This window comes from Girardinichthys multiradiatus, chromosome Y (genome assembly GCF_021462225.1).
Source record: "Girardinichthys multiradiatus isolate DD_20200921_A chromosome Y, DD_fGirMul_XY1, whole genome shotgun sequence".
Taxonomy (NCBI): domain Eukaryota; kingdom Metazoa; phylum Chordata; class Actinopteri; order Cyprinodontiformes; family Goodeidae; genus Girardinichthys; species Girardinichthys multiradiatus.
This window is the reverse complement of record NC_061818.1, coordinates 19,170,238-19,193,476: the sequence shown is the minus strand read 5'-3', so window position 1 is coordinate 19,193,476 and position 23,239 is coordinate 19,170,238. Positions and strand designations below refer to the sequence as shown.

General features: G+C 40.1%; 1 protein-coding gene across 1 annotated transcript in view; it reads right to left on the bottom strand.

Annotated features, from left to right (window-relative positions):
* The window catches only part of LOC124864947 (voltage-dependent T-type calcium channel subunit alpha-1I-like), a 58,353-nt gene that overhangs the window by 30,015 nt on the left and 5,099 nt on the right, over nucleotides 1-23,239 (bottom strand). The window contains 7 exon segments of the mRNA XM_047359889.1: nucleotides 9,103-9,549; nucleotides 12,942-13,006; nucleotides 13,009-13,062; nucleotides 13,669-13,747; nucleotides 19,205-19,275; nucleotides 20,797-20,927; nucleotides 21,010-21,098. Coding sequence (XP_047215845.1) covers nucleotides 9,103-9,549; nucleotides 12,942-13,006; nucleotides 13,009-13,062; nucleotides 13,669-13,747; nucleotides 19,205-19,275; nucleotides 20,797-20,927; nucleotides 21,010-21,098 — 936 coding nt within the window.

Below are 23,239 nucleotides of genomic sequence, written 5' to 3'. Positions count from 1 at the left end.
TGATAACTCTTTTTGGACAATAAAGCTGTTTAAGTAAAATTGCACAGATGCAGCAATGCACAACTGAAGTGTGTTGCAAGAAAGCCAAAAAGCTTTGCTGGATCTTCCCCAGAGAACTTACAGCATTAGCCTCATCTACAGGGGTTGGACAATGAAACTGAAACACCTGTCATTTTAGTGTGGGAGGTTTCATGGCTAAATTGGACCAGCCTGGTAGCCAGTCTTCATTGATTGCACATTGCACCAGTAAGAGCAGAGTGTGAAGGTTCAATTAGCAGGATAAGAGCACAGTTTTGCTCAAAATATTGAAATGCACACAACATTATGGGTGACATACCAGAGTTCAAAAGAGGACAAATTGTTGGTGCACGTCTTGCTGGCGCATCTGTGACCAAAATAGCAAGTCTTTGTGATGTATCAAGATCCACGGTATCCAGGGTAATGTCAGCATACCACCAAGAAGGACGAACCACATCCAACAGGATTAACTGTGGACGCAAGAGGAAGCTGTCGGATGTTCGGGTGCTACCCCGGATTGTATCCAAAAAACATAAACCCACAGCTGCACAGATCACGGCAGAATTAAATGTGCACCTCAACTCTCCTGTTTCCACCAGAACTGCTCCACAGGGTCAATATACACGGCCGGGCTGCTATAGCCAAACATTTGGTTACTCATGCCAATGCCAAACGTCGGTTTCAATGGTTCAAGGAGTGCAAATCTTGGGCTGTGGACAATGTGAAACATGTATTGTTCTCTGATGAGTCCACCTTTACTGTTTTCCCCACATCCGGGAGAGTTAGGGTGTGGAGAAGCCCCAAAGAAGCGTACCACCCAGACTATTGCATGCCCAGAGTGAAACATGGGGGTGGATCAGTGATGGTTTGGGCTGCCATATCATGGCATTCCCTTGGCCCAATACTTGTGCTAGATGGGCGTGTCACTGCCACGGACTACCGAACCATTCTTGAGGACCATGTGGATCCAATGGTTCAAACATTGTATCCTGAAGGCGGTGCCGTGTATCAGGATGACAATGCACCAATACACACAGCAAGACTGGTGAAAGATTGGTTTGATGAACATGAAAGTGATGTTGAACACAATTTTCTCAGGAAATCAGGCTCAAGTGGTGTATCTTAAAATATGAAATCTAGAAAAAATCTAGGTGATCAAATCTAGGAAAAATATAATAATTCTTATTTAAAAGGAGAACTACCACTAAAACATAAGGCTATCAGCTTTGTAGACTGTTATGTGACCTATAAGACCTGAAGTCAACAAAATATGACCACTCAACCCAAGAGGAGTGAACGCTTGGTTGTTATGATTCTGGCATGTCTGCTCTACCCTGTCTCCCTGGCTGCAATCAGCAGATGAGATGCACCTGGTGGCTGCTGCAGTGCAGTGCAATCTGTGGAATGCCAAGCACCTGTGTCCTCCCTGATATATACTGACTCTGACAAGCAGACGGTGCCAGATTTTTGAAAGCCATCGTGTGAGTAGATATCCATCCTTCCTGTCTGATCATTGTTCTTGACCTTGCCTTGCTCTTTGGATTTATGCCTCTGCCTGCTCCCTGTTGGACTATTGGATTTTGGTTGTCGACCTTGTTTCCTGCATTTGGTTTATGCCTCTGCCTGCCCCTTGCCTGACACCTCTGTTCCGATCGTTGACCCTGTTTCTGTCCTTGGATTATTGAGCCAGCCTAGCCCTCGGATTATTCAGCCTGGAGTCACTTCTTACCTGTGCTGTGGAGATCACCGCCTGCCGCCCACTGAGGTTTCCCCTCTGGGTTTCAAGTTCCACTCAAGACAAAAGCAGGTTAGTGGCTTTTCTGATCCCTGCAAAATCTGGAGAGACTACAAGTCACTAATCCCTCTTTCTGCCTCAGTGATTCCTGGAAGATGTGAGGAGTGTTACCTGTGTGACGTTTTCCTGTGGCTGAATAAACCTTTTAAACTTTCAGTACTTTGTCTGGCTGAATCTTGGGTCCACCTTTTTCTGATTCATGCAGAAAAATCTGGCCAAAAATGGACCCATCGCCAGCACAACAGTGGTGGTTCCGGCATGGAGGAAATTATTTCCACATTACGTTCTGGCAATCTTGTCTTCGAGCCGCCACCGTCACAAAGGAACCACGCCCAAGTAACACGGACAACAGCAGAGGTAAGGGAGCCACGCCTCTCTCCGCCTGAGATGTTCAGGGGAGACTCAGACCAATGTCGAGCTTTTCTAACTCAGTGTGAAATTCATTTTGAGCTTTAGCCGTCATCCTTTCTCACTGAACGTTCCAAGGTGGCGTTTGTTATATTTCTCCTGGCAGGAAAGGCAAAACAGTGGGGAACTGCTGAATGGCACAACAGGTCTACATCTTGTAATCTTTATGAAACTCTTTCCAAGGAACTCATTCGAGTTTTTGACCCGGTCATTCCAAGTCGTGAGGCCGCAAGAGGATTATTGTCCCTCAAACAGGGTGATCAACCTGTCTCGACCTATATAATTGACTTTCATTTGTTGGCTGCAGAGAGCTGTTGGAATGAGGCAGCACAAATGGATGCATTCATGAAAGGATTAAACGAAGACATCAAGGATGAGCTAGCGACCCGTGACTACCCTTCTTCCCTGAAACAACTCAAGGATTTGGCTGCTCGCATTGATATTCGGCTGGCAGAGAGAAGGAGGGAGAAGCGACATGAGAAGGGTCGCTCATCATTAACGCAGGTTTCTGCACACCGGCATGAGAGAAGGAGTCGGTCACCTCTCACTGAGGAAAATGATAATTGTGAGCCCATGCAATTGGGCAGAACCAAGATTACCCCTGAGGAGAAAGATCGTCGGAGAAGATTCAAGCTCTGTTTTTATTGTGGAGAGAAGGGACATTTAGCACTCAGGTGTCCATTAAAAGGACAGGCTCAGGAGAGGAAGGGAGGTCTCTACTGAGCCGAAGTCAACTATCTGCCTCCTCCTTCTTGTTTCCTGCCCATTTTCAAACCTCTTCTTTGTCTGTCCAGGGGCCGTGTTTATTGATTCAGGAGCAGACACTGAATTCATGGACGAAACATTTGCAAATAAGAACGGCATAAAACTTATTCTGTCAGCTGACACAAGAAACATGCTAGCTTTGGATGGTCACAGCATGAACAATTTATACCTCAGGACGGAGGGAGATTACCTTAACAGTTGGAAGTAATCATCAAGAAAAAGTAACGTTCGTGATCATTAATTCACCTGAACTTCCTGTAGTCCTAGGGGCCTCCTGGTTGCAGAAACACAACCCTCACATTGATTGGAAGAAAAAAGAAGTTTTGGGTTGGTCTGAGTCATGTTCCGCTGACTGTCTTTTGTCTGCTGCTACGGAGGTAAGTGTGGAGAATGAGGTTGAGGAGACCTATCCGGATTTATCCAAGGTACCGCAAGAATACCATGATTTAAAGGAAGTATTTAATAAAATGAAGGCCATAGCTCTGCCACCCCGCAGACCATATGATTGTGCTATTGATTTGCTTCCTGGCACATCACCCCCTAAAGGCAGAACCTATTCATTGTCTGGTCCAGAGCACAGAGCCATGAAGAATTATGTTGATGAGGCATTAAAGGCAGGGCACATTCAACCTTATTCCTCTCCTGCAGGTGCTGGTTTCTTTTTTGTTGGGAAGAAGGATGGTTCGTTGAGACCATGCATTGATTATAGAGGCCTTAATGAGATAACAGTTAAAAATAGATACCCCTTACCACTCATGAACACAGCTTTTGATCAGATCCAGGGAGCCAAGATATTTTCTAAGCTGGATCTAAGGAATGCATATCATCTGGTCCGAATCAGAGAAGGAGATGAGTGGAAAACGGCTTTCAACACGCCTATGGGCCATTATGAATACAAGGTTATGCCATTTGGACTTACTAATGCTCCTGCAGTTTTTCAGTCATTGGTCAATTACGTTCTAAGAGACATGGTGGGTCAATTCGTATTTGTTTATCTTGATGACATACTGATTTATTCTCAAGATCTGGAAACCCACAGAAAACATGTCAGAGCTGTTCTCTTGCGTCTTGTCCAAAACCAGTTGTTCGTCAAGGCAGAAAAATGTGAGTTTCACATCACTACCACTTCCTTTTTAGGCTTCATCATTTCCCCAGATCAAGTGCTTGTCGATCCCTCCAAAGTAAAGGCTGTTTTGGAATGGCCTGTTCCAACTGATCACAAGCAACTTCAAAGATTTCTGGGCTTCGCAAACTTCTATAGAAGGTTTATTAGAAATTACAGTCTGGTTGCTACTCCCCTGAACGCTCTTACCTCTTCCAAGATAATATTTTTGTGGAATAAGGATGCAGAGAAGGCTTTCAATAAGTTGAAGGAGCTCTTCACGTCAGCTCCAGTGTTACAGTCTCCTGACCCAGAGAGACAGTTTATTGTGGAGGTGGATGCCTCAAGCATTGGGTCAGAGCCGTATTAAGCCAAAGAGGTGAGGATGATTGTGTTCACCCATGTGCCTTTTTCTCAAGGACTCTGAAACTGGCGTCAAGTTGGCAATGACAGAGTGGAGACATTGGCTGGAGCGGACTAAGGAGCCGTTTATGGTGTGGACTGACCATAAAAAACTTGGAGTACCTGAAATCAACAAAACGGCTGAACCCCGGGCAGGCAAGGTGGGCTGTTTTTTGGTTGTTTTAATTTCAGGCCAGGGTGTAAAAATGGCAAACCTGAAGCCCTATTCCGGATTCAAGAGCCCGCAGAATCTCAGTCTGCGGGTGAAGACGAGTTTATCCTTTCTGAAACCGTCAGGTTGTCTATATCCCGAGTTGAGGTGGAAAGAGAGGTCCAGGAGGCCATTAGGGATCTGCCTATCCCACCATCATGTCCACCGGACCGCTGTTTTGTTCCTGAACGCCTTGTGCCAAAGGCATTGGAGTCTTGTCATTGCTCTCGCCTCGTTGTCATCCTGGAATCAGCAGAACGATTCAGACAGTTCAGTCTCAGTTTTGGTGGCCATCGCTGGTCAAGGATGTCAAAAACTTTGAATGCACTCAATGTTGTCGAGCCAAGCCTTCTCGTCGCCCCCCTGCGGGGTTGTTGCACCCATTGCCCATTCCGCCTCGCCCATGGTCGCACATTGCGATGGATTGTGTGACAGGTCTACCGGTTTCTAAGGGTCACTCTGTACTACTAACCATAATTGACAGATTTTCTAAGATGGTTCATCTGGTGCCCTTGGAGAAGCTTCCATCTGCTAAGGAGATGGGTGAGATATTGACCCGAGAAGTTTTCAGGCTCCATGGTATCCCTAAATACATTGTTTCCGATAGAGGACCCCAATTTGTGTCACGTTTCTGGAAGGAGTTTTGTTCTTTGTTGGGAATTTCTGTTAGTCTTTCCTCAGGGTTTCATCCTCAGTCTGATGGCCAAACCGAGAGAGCCAACCAAGAAGCTGAAACCAAACTTTGTATAATTATGTGAGTCTGACCCGACCAAGTGGTCACAAAATTTGCCCTGGGTTGAATACGCCATGAACTCTATGCACAAGTGCCACTGGTTTGTCTCCCTTTTCATGTTGTGTTTGGTTTCCAGCCACCCATGTTTTCAGTTCAGGAGAGAGAAGCTAATGTTCCGTCCGCTCAAGTGGCTGCCCTAAGGTGCCAAAGTATATGGAGAAAGGCCACGAGGTCGATGATCAGAATGTCACTGGTTCAGTCAGAACGGCCAACCGGAGACGGATCCCTGCCCCAAGTACCAGGTGGGGCAGAAAGTTTGGCTCTCCGCCAAGGACCTCCCATTAAGGGTAGAATCCCAGAAATTGGCACCTCCGATTTGTTGGACCTTTCCCAATCTCCAAGATCATTAACCCTGTCGCTCTACGACTGAGATTACCCAACTCCATGAGGATTCACCCCACGTTCCATGTTTCTCAGGTCAAAACCCTTCGCGGAGCCCCGACTGAGGTTTCCCCTCTGGGTTTCAAGTTCCACTCAAGACAAAAGCAGGTTAGTGGCTTTTCTGATCCCTGCAAAATCTGGAGAGACCTACAAGTCACTAATCCTCTTTCTGCCTCAGTGATTCCTAGAAGCTGTGAGGAGTGTTACCTGTGTGACGTTTTCCTGTGTCTGGCTGAATCTTGGGTCCACCTTTTTCTGATTCATTGCATTGGTAGGCTATACATGACCAGCAATGGTGCTCTGGAAGTGTGTCTGATTTTGGTTTTATGTTTTTCTTTTTTACAAATGTTTTGCAGGCCTAAAATGGCAAATCACCATCAAGATGATGTTAATACAGCACTGTCTCCAACAAAACACTGTTAAAAATGACATCTTCTGTGTTTTATGGTGTTCTTTATTGGCACCCCTCGTAAAGATAATAAATTAATCTTTTTTTGCAAAAGCATGATCCCACACCTAAAATGTTTCTACAGCAATAGTTTGAGAGGTGTCTGGAGAGAGGGAGGTCTGGGCGTCTCTGCTGAGTCTGCTGCCCCCGCGACCCGGTCCCGGATAAGCGGAAGACGACAAGTACGGGTTAGTTTGAGATTTTATCTGAATATCTTATTTATCCTTACATCCCTGCTCAAATGGTTTTTACACTTTCAATTATTTTAAACATTTTGTTTTTGCACTGACTGTAAATATGGACAGATTTAGGTGAGTAGCCATTTTCTTGTAGCCATCTGACTTGAATTACATGTTTTCATGTGTTTACCGTTTTGAAAAATGGAAGATAGAAATTGGCCCCTGTGTTGTGTAATGTGCCAGCGAAACAAAAAGTAGAAATTCCTACACTGTTATAATTTTAAATAATTTAAAGTGCTACATATAGGTATAGTCAGGGCTGCCAATAAATCTGGCATCAGTGGTTTTGTTAGAAAACAAAAACAAATCTTAATGTAGATTTTTTCCCTACTAAATAACTGCCTTTATTAATTAATATTTGTTTTCAGATTCAAACTTTTCTACTGCAATAAAAAATGTATATATTTAAAAGCTTGTGACACATTTTTACCGGGGGTGCAAATAAATTTGGGATCACTTTTTAAATTCACAAAGGTCAAGTAAAGATTTGTTTTATTCTTCAGCTGCACACAAACACTTGAAGTAACATTCACAATAATACACAAGGTGAAAACCCCAAGAATAGTGCTTTGTAGAAATTACGCTGGTCTGCTTGATCCCTTAATGCATCACTCATGAGACAGAGAAAACAGAGGAGGATGGATATAGAAAAAGCGGGGGTGGATCCTGCCACTGCATTAACTTCCTTTGTCAGCCAACACTGAACTAAAAATGGCTTCACACGGCCCAGATTAGCTCTACACAGGTGAACCTCCTCACGGCAGCGGGTGAGTCATCTTTATGTTTGTATCCGTGCGGCTATCTCAGGCTATCATTCGAAATTTCATAATGGAAATGGGAGTCTCTCTGCGAGTTTCTTTCTTACAAACTGGTCTAGGAAGTGAAATTATGATTAACTCACACATATGACCCTGCAAAACGCAAAAAAGTGTAATTAAAAAACACAGCAATCCTCCTGCCGATAACAAGGGTTGCTCTAACTACTGAGATGTAACTTAAATTACATGACTTAACTCTGTCTTTCATATAATTATTGTAGCTGTTTTCTACAGGATATTTGAAATGCTGCTTTATATTTCTCAAATTAGTTATTTCAGCGGCCCCATAAGGCAAAACAATTGTGTGCTCCTCTTCTTCCCACAAACATCTGGCAATTAATTTTGCCGACCCATCTGCAAATACATGCCTCCACACACTAAGCTGATGCACTACAACAGCTAATTTATTACAGGAATTTACATGTAATTTTGGTCATTTAATACATATGTTTCACTTTTTTACTTTGCATGTAAAAAAAAATTAAAGCAGTCTATAATGATTTATGTCATGCATGTGTTATACCATTGTATAGAGAAAAATGCCCTGAATGTTTGTTGGCACACCTGTTCATGTGTATAAAAACCCCTTAAAATAAATAAATGTCTTATTGCAGTAGCAAAATATCCTGAAAATCTTGTAACTTTCCTTTACTGAACACATTTATTCATTGGGGAAAAGCATCCCACATTAATAAATATTTTTAACAAAATAATTAATGCTCAGTGGCATTCTGAATAATTTTATTACATCAGAATCAGAATAGCTTTATTGCCAAGTACGTTTTTGGACATACAAGGAATTTGTTTTGGCGTAGTCGGTGCAATACAATACAAATACAGTACATTCAGTACATTCAGTACATTAATGAAAATGTATTTCAATTTATAACTGAAATGTATTTCAATTTATATGAAACTATTTTTATGCTGATTAGAGCTGCATTTGTATTCGGCCCCCTTTACTCTGGTTACCCTAAACAAAATATAGTTCAACCAAATGCCAATTGTCAGGTTGTTAGCGAACCCAGAACTTTGTTACTTTAATGTGACAAATGTGAAGAAGTTCAAGGGGTAGGGCTAAATTATAATTAAATTATAAAACATTTTTTCTTAGCAATATCTGTCAATCAAGAAATCTTTTAAGAATTGTTTGAGGTGCCTGTATGGTTCTGAGTCTTAAAGTTTTCCTAGTTTTGACTATTCCATACCCTCCTCTTTTTCAGTCATTAGTTTACCATTTGTAAACCGTAGCACATTATAACATGTATGAATAATGATTTTAGATTTATGGAGCAGAACAACCACGCATGAAAAAATACTGACCCTCGGAGGCCCTGGTTTTCATTGAAAGATCTTGTTATAAATGACAGTGGAAATTGCAGAGTGGATCAGTTCTTATCAACAGCAATCACAAAACAATTACTAGTTTTGAGGTCGCATAGACGTATTTTAGATGTCAAACTCTTCTTTATTTGACTGGCAGAACCTTTCTATTTTAAAAGAGGTTCCTAATCAGGTTTAACAAAGGAGCACATCTAAGCTTCAAGAGCCCTTTTGATTATAGTTGTGTGAAGACTTTCATCTTGGATCGGTCTGATCTTATTTTTTGACTTTTGAAGCATTACTGCAGACAGCCTCGCCCACCCCGCAAGCATACAAAATAAGCTTTTATAATGTCACCCAATCAAAAGCACCCATACACACACATACAGAAATACTTACTTGTGCCGGCGAATATGACTGGGGGGAGTCGCAGGAGTTATAAGGTCCCTGGTGTGTTACAGCCTGTCGCAGGTTCCTCACTCCTTCTCCTGTCTCTCCCCTGGGACTTCCCCTCTCTCTTCTCCCTGGCCCCCCTCCAAGGCCTGATCCAGCGGCCAAGAGTCCTTTGTCAATCCCACCACCCCCACAAATGGGGGCGCCCATGCAACAGAGGGTGCCCTGGGCCAGCTCCAGCTCAATTTCTGCATCCATCTCCGCCTCCTCTTGGGCCTCCTTGTTGGAGTCGTCCAGGTGCTTCATCAGCACGGCCACCACCACATTGATGAGCACAAACTGGGCGGTGAGCACAAAGGAGACAAAATACATGGGCGAGATAAACTGAAGGCTCGGATTGCAGGCATAGTCCACATCTGTGTTATGGTCTGGTGGGCACTCCCGCAATGTGTCCTGGTGAAGCGTAAAATGAGGAAAGAAGTCGGGGATTACAAAAGTTACAAAACAAAAAAATACATTCAGAGTATTGCAAGTTTTGAAATAAACTTGAAATCTAATTAAACTTTACTCTTTAATTTACTTTGACTTTTAATCCAGCTCAGTGTGAATGATTTTACTGTTTTTTGCTGTTTAATGTGTGAAGTGTGTCTCTCTGAAAACAGAAAACAGTAGAGACTCTCAGAGCGAGATAAAACAAATTAGATTATATTAGGCTTTGTGCACTTTGTGAGTTTCTCACAAAAATATTCATACACCTTGAATTTGTTTCCATTTTGTGATGTTACAACCACAAAAGTCAATATAATTGGTCAAAGTTTTATGTGATAGACAAGGTGGGTCATAATTGTGAAGTGGAAGAAATTGATGCATGGTTTTAATTTTTTTTTTCTACAAAAATCTGATAACTGTGACTCGATGCTTCATCATGAGAGGTATGTCACTCCCAGCTATGCCTATCTAGAGACTGACCCTTTGTCTATTTTTCTTCACAAAATAGCTTCAGCCCAGTCAGATTGGTTGGAAAGCATCGGTAACATTAGTTATCAAGTCTTGCTACAGATTCTCTATTTGGTTTAGGTCATCGACTGGGCCTTGTAAAACGTCAAAATGCTTTGATACAAACTATTCTAGCTCAGGCTGTATGTTTAGGGTTGCTGGTTTGCCTGAAGGTGGACCTCCCAGGCATATTGTTTTCCAGACTTGCCTGTATTCAATGGCATCGATCTTCCCATCAATTCTGACCAGCTTCCCTGTTCTTGTTGTACAAGTATCCCACCAGCATGATGCTATGACCACCTTGCTTTACTTGGGGGATTGTGTGTTCAGAGTGATGTGCAGTTTTACTCTTTCCCTAGAGATACCATTTGTTTGCATGTAGTTAAAAAAGTTGAATTTCTGGTGATAGAGCCTTATTTCACATGTTCGCTGCGTTCTGCATGGCTTGTGGAAAACAACAAACAAAACATGTTAAGACTTTCATTCAGGAATGGCTTTTTTCTTGCCACTCCTCCATAAAAACATTTGTGTATGTTCTGGGCTAATATTATCCTATCAAAAGATGTTCCCACCTGAGCTGTGGATCTATGCAACTCCTCCATATGCCCATTGACTGCTTCTGTGTCAATGCTCTTCTTGCCTTAATACCTTTATTCAGATTGAAGGTTGGATTTTTTGTGTGATTTTACAGTACTGCAACAAAACAATTTATTTTAAAGTGTTTTACACATTTTTACAGCAGTGTCAATAGAGGTCAAAGGTGCTATAATATTAAATAATGTTTTTGTTGTTTTATTTTCTAGATTGTGATTATGTTTTCTATTGAACATAAGTACTGTGGACATTCATCACAGCAAAGCTAAAGTGACAAGAGTTTTCTGCAGGACGAATGCATATCTCAGCCAGGCTGCGACCACACAACAATTTTAGGCCTCGAGCTGAAGCTGGTCTTTTCTGTCTAATTTGGCTTGACATTTACACACTGTGCTCCTTCACAAAACATCTCCAATTTCAGAGTATGTCCCCTTTCCATCTTATTTCTTTGCATATTTCAGGCAGTTGCTAAATTAAATCAGGCATTTTGTAAAACACAAACACACAGACATGCTATCTCTCCCTTTCTTTCTCTTACTGCTTGGCTATTACGTTATTCATTTCTGTTTCCATTTTGGCTCTGGTTAGGAGAAAGCATAATAAGTGTAACTTTTAACCTCTTTTCACTTGTGGTACAGTTCACTGTTGTCTCCCTGTAGTTGTCCCCTGGTATTTTATTTGCTCTAAAGACTTCATCACCAATTCCAACTTAGTTTCACCTGCCTCTTACTAATTCAAAGCAGGTTTTCCCGCTCTCGATATGTAGATACGGTTTTATGTCTCAAATGGCAGAAATTCACTCAGGAGAGTAGCATCTGCAGTCTACCGGTTTGCTTTATGCTGCTACAATCTGTGCTGCATAATAGTTTGAGCAACATGATTTGTATTCTCATCACAGTGTAGGTATGTTGAAGAGATACTGATAGATGTTTAGTAATTATAAAATGGTGTTGTTGCTTAGAGAGTCGAATTCTATCCTTTTACTGAGGAGTCATCGATGTGCTAAGCTAACCCATTTTTCCGCTAATGAGTTCAGAGCAAGGCACACGATGCTAACGATTTTTGTTTCACATTTTACTGAAAACGACACAAATTAACCTGCAACGCCACATGCTTTATAAGCACTCTTGCAAAAGAATGTTCTTGATATTTAGCGCATTAGAAAATGATTCTAGTTCTTTAGAAGTCATGTTTCATGCAGTAACTGAAATTTTGATCATTTTGTTTTTTGCAAAGTAGTTCTAGCTCAGCCATGATGGATAGAGAGTGTGTGTGGTCCATAAATCTGTGAAGTCTTGCCAGAGATTCTATAAATATATTCTAGATTCTAGAATAGGATTTAGATCTGGATTATGATTGGGCCATTCTACAACATTAATACTTGATCTAAATCCTTCCCTTGTAATTCTGACTGTATGTTTAGGGTTGTTCTCATGGTGGAAGATGATGCCCACCCCAGTCTAAAATCTTTGCAGCCTCTTCCAGGTTTTCTTTCAGGATTTCCCTGTATTTTGCTCATCTATCTTCCAATCAACTCCAGCTTATCTGCAGCTACTGAAGAAAAGCATTCCAACAGCACGATACTGCCACCACCATGTTTCACAATGGGGATGGTTTGTTCAGGGTGATATGGAGTGTTAGTTTTTGCACACAGTGTAGAACAAAAAGTTCATTTATTTGGTCTCATCTGACTACATCTTTTTCAGGTTTGCTGTGTCCCCTACATAGCTTGTGGTAAACTGGCAATTGGGCCTTTAATTTCTTTCTTTCAACGAGTTTTGTCATGGCAATCATTTGCAAAGACCAGAGCTGTGGAAAGCATGTCTAACAACTTTCCTGCCAACATTTTCTCCTACCTGAGCTTTTAATCTCTTCTGCTCCTTCATGTTTACCATGGGGCTTCTTAGCTGCTTTTTAGTTAATCAACTAATTAGCTGATTTCTGTAGGCCATTGGCTGGGCAGGATTTACGAGTATCAAAATAAAGGAGGCTGACTAGAAATTCACTCCACATTTCTATTTCTAAAAACCACTAAAACATTTATCAGTTTCTGTTTGCTTTACAATCATGAGCTACTCTGTTGGTTTATCAAATAAAAGTCTGAATGGAATGCATGTAAGATTGTGGTTGAAAAGTACAAAATGTGAAAACGTTTAAGAGGTGTAAATGCACAGCAGGGACATCCTGTGAATCCGAACTTGAAATTTATTTTAATAACTCTACAATACCAGTAAATATGGAAAAAACTGACTTACCTTCATGATGCCATTCCAGTTGTCGCCCGTGGAGACTTGAAATAAGGTAAGGAAGGCCATGCCAAGTTTTCAAAAGTAGCGTGACGACTCATACCTTCACATGGATAGTCTTCATTGCAAACTGAGAGTGAAAGTTAAACGATGTAGGTAAATTAGGAGAGAAAAGGGGAAATTTATGAAGAGGTGGAGACAGGAAAAAAAGGCAAGGAAAGGAATAGAAACAATCAGTACCTAAAGAGATTTTTTTCCAAAACTAGAGATTTAGTGGTCAGGCTGTTAGTGGCAACTACTGCCTTCAAGTTTTCTTTTAGCTCTGACCTCATGATTATTATTTTTCTAAACTTTCTCTTAATTCAACAATTAATGTCACAAAACATCACTATAAAAAAGAAAAGATGTGCTGCTGGTTCCAAAACAGAGGTAGACATTTTTATACCACATCTTCACTTCATTTTGACAGAACACAACATTGTCCTTTCAATGTACATTATTGTATTTATACATGTGTATATATAAAGATACATATATATTTATATAATTTCCTTAAGAAACCCATTGCATTGCATTTTTCCATATTGCTGAAATTATGTGCACCACAAAGTAACCAAGACAGTCTCAAATAAGAAATGGATAACAAAAATAAAAACCATCAAAGATTATCTTTGTTCCCCAGTATCAACATCCCTGAATCATTGCAACTGATACCAAGATAAACTGTAAAACGTACCAAGTTCTCCAAAAAGCTCTACTCCTAAGGCGGCGTAGATGAAAAACAGCAGCATGAAGAGCAGGCCCAGGTTACCCACCTACAACATATATACGCACATGCATAAACGTGCACAGAAACACACAGAGTTACATAAGTAATCAAGGCAATTTCTTGTTGTGCAGCTGCCTTCTGTTGTGCAATAAAGTTCAGACATGTGCAGCAACACATTAGGTCACAGCATCTCTAATTATCCATTTAATGTGCAATATGCACATAATGAAAATCAATTAAGTTTCATTTAGCTGACCTTTAAAGGCCAAAATATTAAAATGTGGCTTGCCTACCATTACCCTAGAAACCATTGCTTTATTTTATTTTTTTTTTTTTTTATTCAAGCAGCACATAAAAACTTTAGAAACTGCTTTTCAGTATAAAACTCTGTCTGTTAAATCTCTGGATGTTTCCAGTTAAAAGAAAAATTCACAGGTGGAATAAACGTAATACATATTAAACAGATCAACATTAAATGTTTGGTATTACAAGATTCATTAGTTTTTTGTTTTTTTTTTCATGCAGTTCTTAAGCAGCCTTGTTTGGATCCATAAACTGCAGCACCTCTTCCTCAGAGACTTTACAAGTGAACCTCATATGCTTTTATGAATTTGGGGGTTTGGGGACTTGGCTCAGTTCCACCACAAAACAGCCTCCTGTTAACACAACTTAATGGGGAAGAAGATGTTAGACAGTAAACACTCAGGGCTAACTCTAATCCCATTACAGTGATATGAAACAGCCTTTTAACAGAGCTGCTCCACTGAGAGTGAGGACATTTTTCTGGCTTCTACACCTAGACATTTGTCCTAAAAATGACTAAAGAAGCCCCACCTATTTTTCCAACAAAATACAATAGGATGCAAGTTTTTGTTTTTCTTTTTACTTTGCACAGTCCATCAACAAATTTCTCTTTTGAGACCTGTCAGATTAAGAGAAAAGCTGATTTTGGATAAAGAAATATAAATGTAGAGTTTGTTTAAATAAAGGTTAAGGAGGTCGTTAAATTAATAAAAAAGAATTAAACTGTGGAAGATTTGTTTACAGCAAAAACTAGCTGGCACTGAGGAGAGCAGCAGTTTATTTACATAAAAGCATCCAAACAAAACAAATGTAAATTAAACTGCAATCCTGTGTTTAACTTATCTGGAAATTATTTAATTTATATTTACTTAGTGACATTGCTAAAAGATAACTGGAAAAGTATTCTTGGTTCACTTGTGTGATGTTCTCCTAACTATAAGATAATCCATATAGGTATAGTTAATATATTAATAAGCTTTAGATCACCTTTTTATATTGGTCAGGCACAACATTATGACTAATGCATAATACAGTGTTGGTCCCCTGTTGCCGCCAAAACAGCCCACATATGTAAGAAACTGCAATGTAATGTGAATTCTGAGACCTTTTAGAAACTGTGTTGTTTTAGCAGTCTTCTTTGGCAATCTAGCTAATCTGTTGAATTTGGCCACACGCTACTGACTTCGCTCTCCACATGCATTTATGTTCCTTGTTCACCCATGACCCTGACAGCAGTTCACCTCTATTCCTTCCTTTGATCACTTTTAATAGATAGTGACCACTCCAGACCGGGGACACCCCACGGGAATTGTTGTTTTGGAGCTGCTCTGATCCAATCATCTAGCCATCACAAACTGGCTCATATTAAACTTGCTCAAATCCTTTTGCTGCCCCTTTTTCATACTTCTAGCACATCAGTTGCAGGGACAAAATGTTTGTTTGCCGCCTAATATATTGTCCAGACAAGCAAGTGCCATGATAAAAAGACATTCACTTGGTTTATGCTTGGTTGATGTTGGTTTATTGCTACTTCCTTTTTTAAATAAATAAAAAATACTCTTAAATAACCAAAGGTTTTATGATATTATGAAAAGTTTTAGTGGTATCAAATACATATTACATATACATTTACACTTTAGGAAATATAAATCAGTATTTTAATTAGAATTGCAAAGAAAACCATCCAGATGTCATCCTAATGTGTTTTTTTGTGTCATTAATTAAAATAGAGGCTAATCTTAATTTAATGTGTGCGCTATTTACAAATGTCGAAAAAATTTGTAGAGTTTAGTGAGCCGCTTTACCTATCATAGAGACCATTAGTGTTAGTTGATGACATGCTACAGTCATACACAGTTGAGTGAGATAGAGAAGTAAAGGAAACTATAAAATATATTGCATTCGTAGGGTGTAACAAGCTGTTAACCTTAATTATTCCTTTAGGGTAATTACTGTGACACTGTTTTGCATTATTATAATAACTCTGGACATATTCTTAAAAAAACCCTAACTGTATGATTTTTTTTGCAAATACTCATCTGAGTGTCTTATAAGTATTATTTCCCTTATTTTTCTCTTTCTGTATCATTTTTATTACCATTCTTTGTTTAAATCAACCTAGAGAGTTTGTTAAAATCATTGGTATCAGTTGTGATGGAATAAAATAAAATTAGCAGCTTGCCACTCCAACTGCACAGTGAAATATCACCTCAGGTAAAGACTGTCACCAGGTGTAGCACTTTCAGCATCTCTATATGCGCACACATCCCAAGCAGACACAAAAGAGACCTCCTGGAGCTCTTTAATTAGCCTTAGTTTTAATTACCTGCCTGACTGCCCTTGGGACAGAGCAAAAGCCTGGTGTTAATGAGGGAAGGATCAATAGAAAGAAAGATGAGGAAGCCACTCTCCTTCAGACCTGGCAGCCTCTCCTCTCCCGCCACACCACCTGTTCTATCTATTTGCTTCATCTTACTTTTAATGGTCAAAAGATTACATGAGTGTGTGCCTTTTCCATAAATATGAGGCTCAGCACATGTGGTTGTGCCTGTCTGTGTTGTGACAGCAACAACACCGAAGGCTATTTAGATCTTAGGAATTATACTCTCTTGCCTTCAACCGCACACAGAAGAGATAATTCCGACTTTTCTGAAAAAGTACCGTGAAAAAGTATTTGCTCCATTACAAATGTTGTTTTCTTTTTTAGTTCTTTTGTGACACCTACATTTCTTAATTCACCAAAATAGAGAAATTAGAGAACAGCCCAGAAACAACATCACTGAGAACTGTCACTATGAAAAGCCTTAAATGTTTAAGACTGTTGGACTCCAGAGAACCCCAGTGAGAACAATCATCCACAAAGAAAGAAAACATGGAACCTTAGGAGTGAATGGCCTACCAAAATCACTTATTAGTGTATTGACAGCTCATCCAGGAGGTCACCAACAAACAACATCTAAAGAACTCCTGGTATCACTTGCCTCAGTTAAGATCAGTTTCTTGATTCAACAATAAACTAATAGATTTAATTTCTGCATTCCTCCCATGCATGCAAAATTTGGGTCCATGTTAGAGTTCTAAGGCCATGGAACTGTTGAACAAAAGTCCACAAAGGCTCGTTTCACAATTTCCAAAAACATCTCAATGATCCCCAAGGCTTTGGGAAATATACTGTGGGCTGATAAGTCAAAAGTGGACCTTGTATGATATGTGATTATGTATTACATCGGGTGTGTAAAAAAGAACATCACATCCCTCATTAAACATGGGGTGGTTGTCCTAAAGGTCTGAGACTACCTGCTTTTTCAGGACCTGTCTGACTAGTCCTAACTGATGGAACCATGAACTGTGCTCTCTCCCAAACATTCCTGAAGTAGGTATATCTGGCCATCAGTTTGTCATCTTAAGTTCAAGTCTACTTCAGTATGCAGCGGACAGTGATCCTAAAGAACACCTACAAGTTCACCTCTGAATGGCTCAAAAAAACAAAAGAAAAACGAAATGAAAGTTTTGGAGTGGCCAGGCCAAGTCAAAGTCTTGACTTAAACCTGACGAAGTTGCTGGAATGTGACACTAATGTCTGTTCATGGTAGGCCATTCATACTCTAAATCCTCAATGTGACTGATAAAAAAACAATTCAGCAAAGACGAGTGGGACAAAATTCCTCCACAGTGATGTAAAAAATTATTTTATCAGAATGTTTGTGAAGACCAACAGAAACGTGATTCCTTAATTGTGGCATAGATGGAAACTGATAAGTGGGTTTAAATGTTTTTTAATAAATCTGAAAAGTGGTAAAACATTTGCACTCAGTCCTCCTAGGCAATCATTTGTAGAACCACCTTAAGCGTAACTACAGCTGCACGTCTTTTAGAGCATGTCTCCACAGGTTTTGTCCATGTAGAGAACTGATATTTCTGCTCATTCTTCTTTCAAAATAGTTTGTCAATCTGTGGACAGCAACTATCATGTCTTGCAAAATCATCTCAATGAAATTAAGTTGGACTTGACTGGGCTATTCCAAATACATTTATATGCTATGATGTAAAACCTCTCCATTGCAGCTCCACCTGTATGTTTAGATTTGTTGTTTGCTAAAAGGTAAACCACAGTCCTAACCTAAAGTATTTCACATTCTCTAATAGCTTTCCTCCAGAGTTGTTATGTAATTAGTCCCATCACTTTCCCATCAGCTCTGATCAACCTCATTTTCCAAAAACATGGTGGTGCAACCATCATCATGTTTTATTGTGGGGATGGTGTTTTCAGAAGGAGTATTCTGCATGTAAGCCAAGAATTTCCATTTTGGTCCCATCTGACCAGAGCACCTTCTCTTCCACTTTCTCTGCGTCCCCTACATGGTTTCTTAGCAGAAACCAAGCATCTGTGGGGATGCTGGGGAATGTTAAGAGGATGCTGGTAAATGCTCAAGGGATTCTGTGGGGATGCTGTAGGAAAGCTCCTGGGATGCTGTGGTAGGGCTGGTGTGTGAGCATGATGGAAGAGCTTTAGCTTTCTCCCTTCTTTACAATTACAGACTTCTTTGAGTCAGGTTGTCACCTGGAATCCCAATTCGATCTCTACGTCTAATAAAGCATCTTGAGATATATTTGATAGGAGTCACTACTAATAATAAACTGAATTGAGTTCAATATATGAAGTAAAAAAATCAAATGAAACAAATGGAATAGATTTGAAGCAATGTTTCATGACTTTATGTTTCACATTTATTAATAAAATCTTAAGAATGATTCATTTACCCTCATCTTAACTTCTAAACTAATCCTTTTTGCAGCATCATTCTATACAAAGCAAGCTAACACTTATCACTGTAGCTGAATTTTAAGTGCACTAGTAAAACAGAGACGTCTAGAAATGTAAGCCTCTGTTGGACAGTTTCCCCACTAAACCTGCAGGCTAGTTTCCTGGTTCTCATTGACTATGGCCCGAGGGACTATGCACTATCCATACACTCAAAGTAAAGGCAAGACAACTTCTGTACATATGCAGAAGTGTTCCACCCTCCATGACTTTGATGTGACTGAGGGTCAACTAGTGTTATCTAAAGGCCAACAGTAAACCAGAAGCAGGGTGGTTTTCCCACGACTATTGTTTGAAATTGACCAAATTTCTCTGAGGAAATGGTGGGGTGTCTGTGTCTGGGAGGAAGGAGGGTATGCAGACAGTTTTCAGGTGTACCTGAGGCAGGGCTTGAACAACTGTATCCAACAAGGCTCTCATTCCAGTCGCCATCTTCAGCAGCTTCAGGACTGTGAGTAAGTGAAGACACAAAAAAAAAAAAATGATCAGGGATGATTTGGTCGGGGAATTTGTTAGGTTTGACAGTATATAATCAGAATCAGAATCAGATTCAGCTTTATTGCCAAGTACGTACATACAAACAAGGAATTTGACTCCAGTACATTTTGCTCTCTGGTTTTTGTTTTGCTTTACAGAATGTACATATACAGGGGTTGGACAATGAAACTGAAACACCTGGTTTAGACCACAATAATTATCACAGTATCTGTAGGGCCTCCTTTTGCGGCAATACAGCATCAATTCATCTATGGGAATGACATATACAAGTCCTGCACAGTGGTCAGAGGGATTTTAAGCCATTCTTCTTGCAGGATAGTGGCCAGGTCACTACGTGATACTGGTGGAGGAAAACGTTTCCTGACTCGCTCCTCCAAAACACCCAAAGTGGCTCAAGTAATATTTAGATCTGGTGACTGTGCAGGCCATGGGAGATGTTCAACTTCACTTTTATGTTTCAACTTCACTTTCATGTTCATCAAACCAATCTTTCACCAGTCTTGCGGGTGTATTGGTGCATTGTCATCCTGATACATGGCACCGCCTCAGGATACAATGTTTGAACCATTGGATGCACATGGTCCTCAAGAATGTTTAGTAGTCCTTGGCAGTGACTGCGCGCCATCTAGCACAAGTATTGGGCCAAGGGAATGCCATGATATGGCAGCCCAAACCATCACTGATCCACCCCCATGCTTCACTGGCATGCAACAGTCTGGGTGGTACGCTTCTTGGGGCTTCTCCACACCGTAACTCTCCCGGATGTGGGGGAAAACAGTAAAAGTGGACTCATCAGAGAACAATACATGTTTCACATTGTCCACAGCCCAAGATTTGCATTCCTTGCACCATTGAAACCGACGTTTGGCATGGCATGAGTGACCAAAGGTTTGGCTATAGCAGCCCAGCGTGTATATTGACCCTGTGGAGCAGTTCTGGTGGAAACAGGAGAGTTGAGGTGCACATTTAATTCTGCCGTGATCTGTGCAGCTGTGGGTTTATGTTTTTTGGATACAATCCGGGGGGTAGCACCCGAACATCCCTTTCAGACAGCTTCCCTCTTGCGTCCACAGTTAATCCTGTTGGATGTGGTTCGTCCTTCTTGGTGGTAATGCTGACATACCCGGGATACCGTGGCTCTTGATACATCACAAAGACTTGCTGGTCTTGGTCACAGATGCGCCAGCAAGACGTGCACCAACCCAACAATTTGTCTCTTTTGAACTCTGGTATGTCACCCATAATGTGTGTGCATTTCACTATTTGAGTAAAACTGTGCTCTGTGGGCACCAACAGAAATAACACATTAGACTGTTGCTATGCACCTAACTGATCTATGAATATTTAACAGTTTAACACTTTAAGCTTTAGCAGACTAACAAGATCACAAGCTAATATCTTTATTTACAGGAAGTGTGGGTGTGAAATGGATGTGTGTGAGTGACGTTTCTGAAACGTTCTGGCATTTGTACCTCGTGCTATCCTCAGAACCATCCTGATTCTGATGATAGTAGGGTGATGGGCAGGGCAGCGCGGATACTCAATCCTCCAAAGTGATGCCATTACTGACAGGAGGACAATGGCTAGGTCCAGCTGGTTCCACCTAATGCAAAGCCAAATATAGACAATCAGGATGCACTTTAAACCTCTCATATTTTGCTTCTAATGAGCCGCACTTTCTTTACAGTAGTCTTGATATCAGGTTGGTTTTTAGATCTAGGTTGCAGGTTGGTTGATTTCCTGTCATATCCAGCTTGACAGCATACAGTGTGGTCTGTGCTTAAAAATGGCAAAACTTCACACAAGTGAACAACCAAACTAAAAGGTTCTTGTTCAAAAAATCTATTACTGGAGATGGAAATGATCAGAAAGCCATTCAAAAAAAGGAAAACAAAAATATCCAGCACAAATCTGGACTTAAGACCTGAGAGCTGCAAATTCTCTTTGGGAATTACCTGATACTATTTTATGCGCTAATTTTTTAATGTATAAAATGTGATATATTTAGTGCTTGGCTGCAATTTTATGTCTGAAGGATTTACATTTAAAAAGAAAACGGCTTAAAAAGCAAAAATACAAACCTTTTCTGAAAACAGTGAAGTAGTAAATAATAAAAAGACAAGTGAAAAGGTAGACTTAGTTTAAAAGCCTAAGGTAATACTAACTTAGACATGTTGCCTGTGTTGTGACTTTCAATTTGCCGAATGTTTGACTTACCAAAAAAAAAACAAAATCCATTGCAACCCGGCAGGAGGAGATAAAATGTCCCATACTACAATATCAGATGCATAGAAACACAGTGCTGCTGCATTATTTACCTAAACCTGTGTATCTTTGTACTTGAAGGAAATGCAAAACATGCAAAGTAGTGAGATGGAGTTGCTATTCATTACGTCTCCTTGATATTTCAACATCCCTACCTGTGTGGATGCTAAGGCACAAGTCTGTAATAAAGCCACGTCCTATTAAAGTTTTTGCTAAAGGACATTTGGTCCTTTAGGTGTTAAAATATTCATCAAGGAACAGGATATAACTTATCACAAAGTGTGATGTGCAACATCTGATGATGATGATTTATGATTACAGTAGGAACATTATTATGTCTTTAGGAAACTGCTCAATTTACAGAAGAGATTTAAAAACACTTTTAAAAAATCAATTGAAATCTTGTGGTTTTCTTCTGCTTGTCCAAACTAGACATTGTTGAGCAGCAACTTAAAGTTTATATGACAGGTTTTCTTCATTATTTACTCACTTAAGTTAAATTTAATCCTGCAAGGCCTAATCAAAAAGAGAAAGTCAAATAAGTTCCAGATCTGAAATCACAAAATGAGGCATCCAGCATGATTAAACATTTGGCAGATTTATGCTATTGTGACACTTTTGAATCATCAAGTATTTTATATAAGTGACCCCTCTCCCTGCAGTTCAACTTTCTGTCAGTGATTATTTGTCTTATGTCCAGTTTTCTTTCCTTCTCAATTCTTCACTTTCCACTTGTAGAGAAGGCCAAATGAATGGGCTACACTTTCTATGAGCTGTAACCATAGTATTACATTATTTTTCAAAAACATACTCGAACCAAACGCACCTGCAAACAAACCCTGTTTTTGTACATTTATGTGTTATTTCTGCTCCAATGACCCAGTTCTGAAGGTGTGAGTGACCCTGGACTATAAATCACTCTGTGCGCAAGACTGTTCATGGCTGTTGCTGGCACAACATAAAAAGAGACAAAGAGCTCGGAGATAACCTAGTGATAAATTCTCCCTATATCCGCCCATCTATTTCCATTTCATCACTCTTTTGTGCCCTTCCTCTTCATCTTAGATCAGTCCAGCTTCCCCTACCATATATTATCTGTCCTCTATCTCATTTCTATCTACTTCTTCTTGCTATTCTCTCGCATTTCATCAGAAACTAAAATACATTATAACATTAAGTTACCATTAGTACTACATAAGTACCCAAATGGCTTTCCGCCTTAATTAGATACCACATATCCTAGATATAAAAGGGACATCAGTCTTATCACGGTACATGCTTTAGTGGTATGGCTGACAGAAAATGAGATGGAACAATGTTGATGTGTTCTTACCATGAGGACCAAACAAAGATGAAAGTATGTGAGATGTAGGAACTTGAAGTCCTACAGCTTTGTCCTGTCATGTGTGAACAATTGTGAGACAAGTATATTTTGTTTCATGCAAAACCGTACATATAACCAACATAAAACACATTTATGTAATAAGGGAAATATACAATCACAGCCCCCTTCACACATATTGGCCAACCGATAAAGATGAGTAAAAAGCCCTAAAGTACATTCTTTAAACAAAAATGAGAGAAATCCAACCTTTATCTAAGTATATTTATTTAGTCGGAAAGATACCACAATTTTTAGCATTTCTGCTG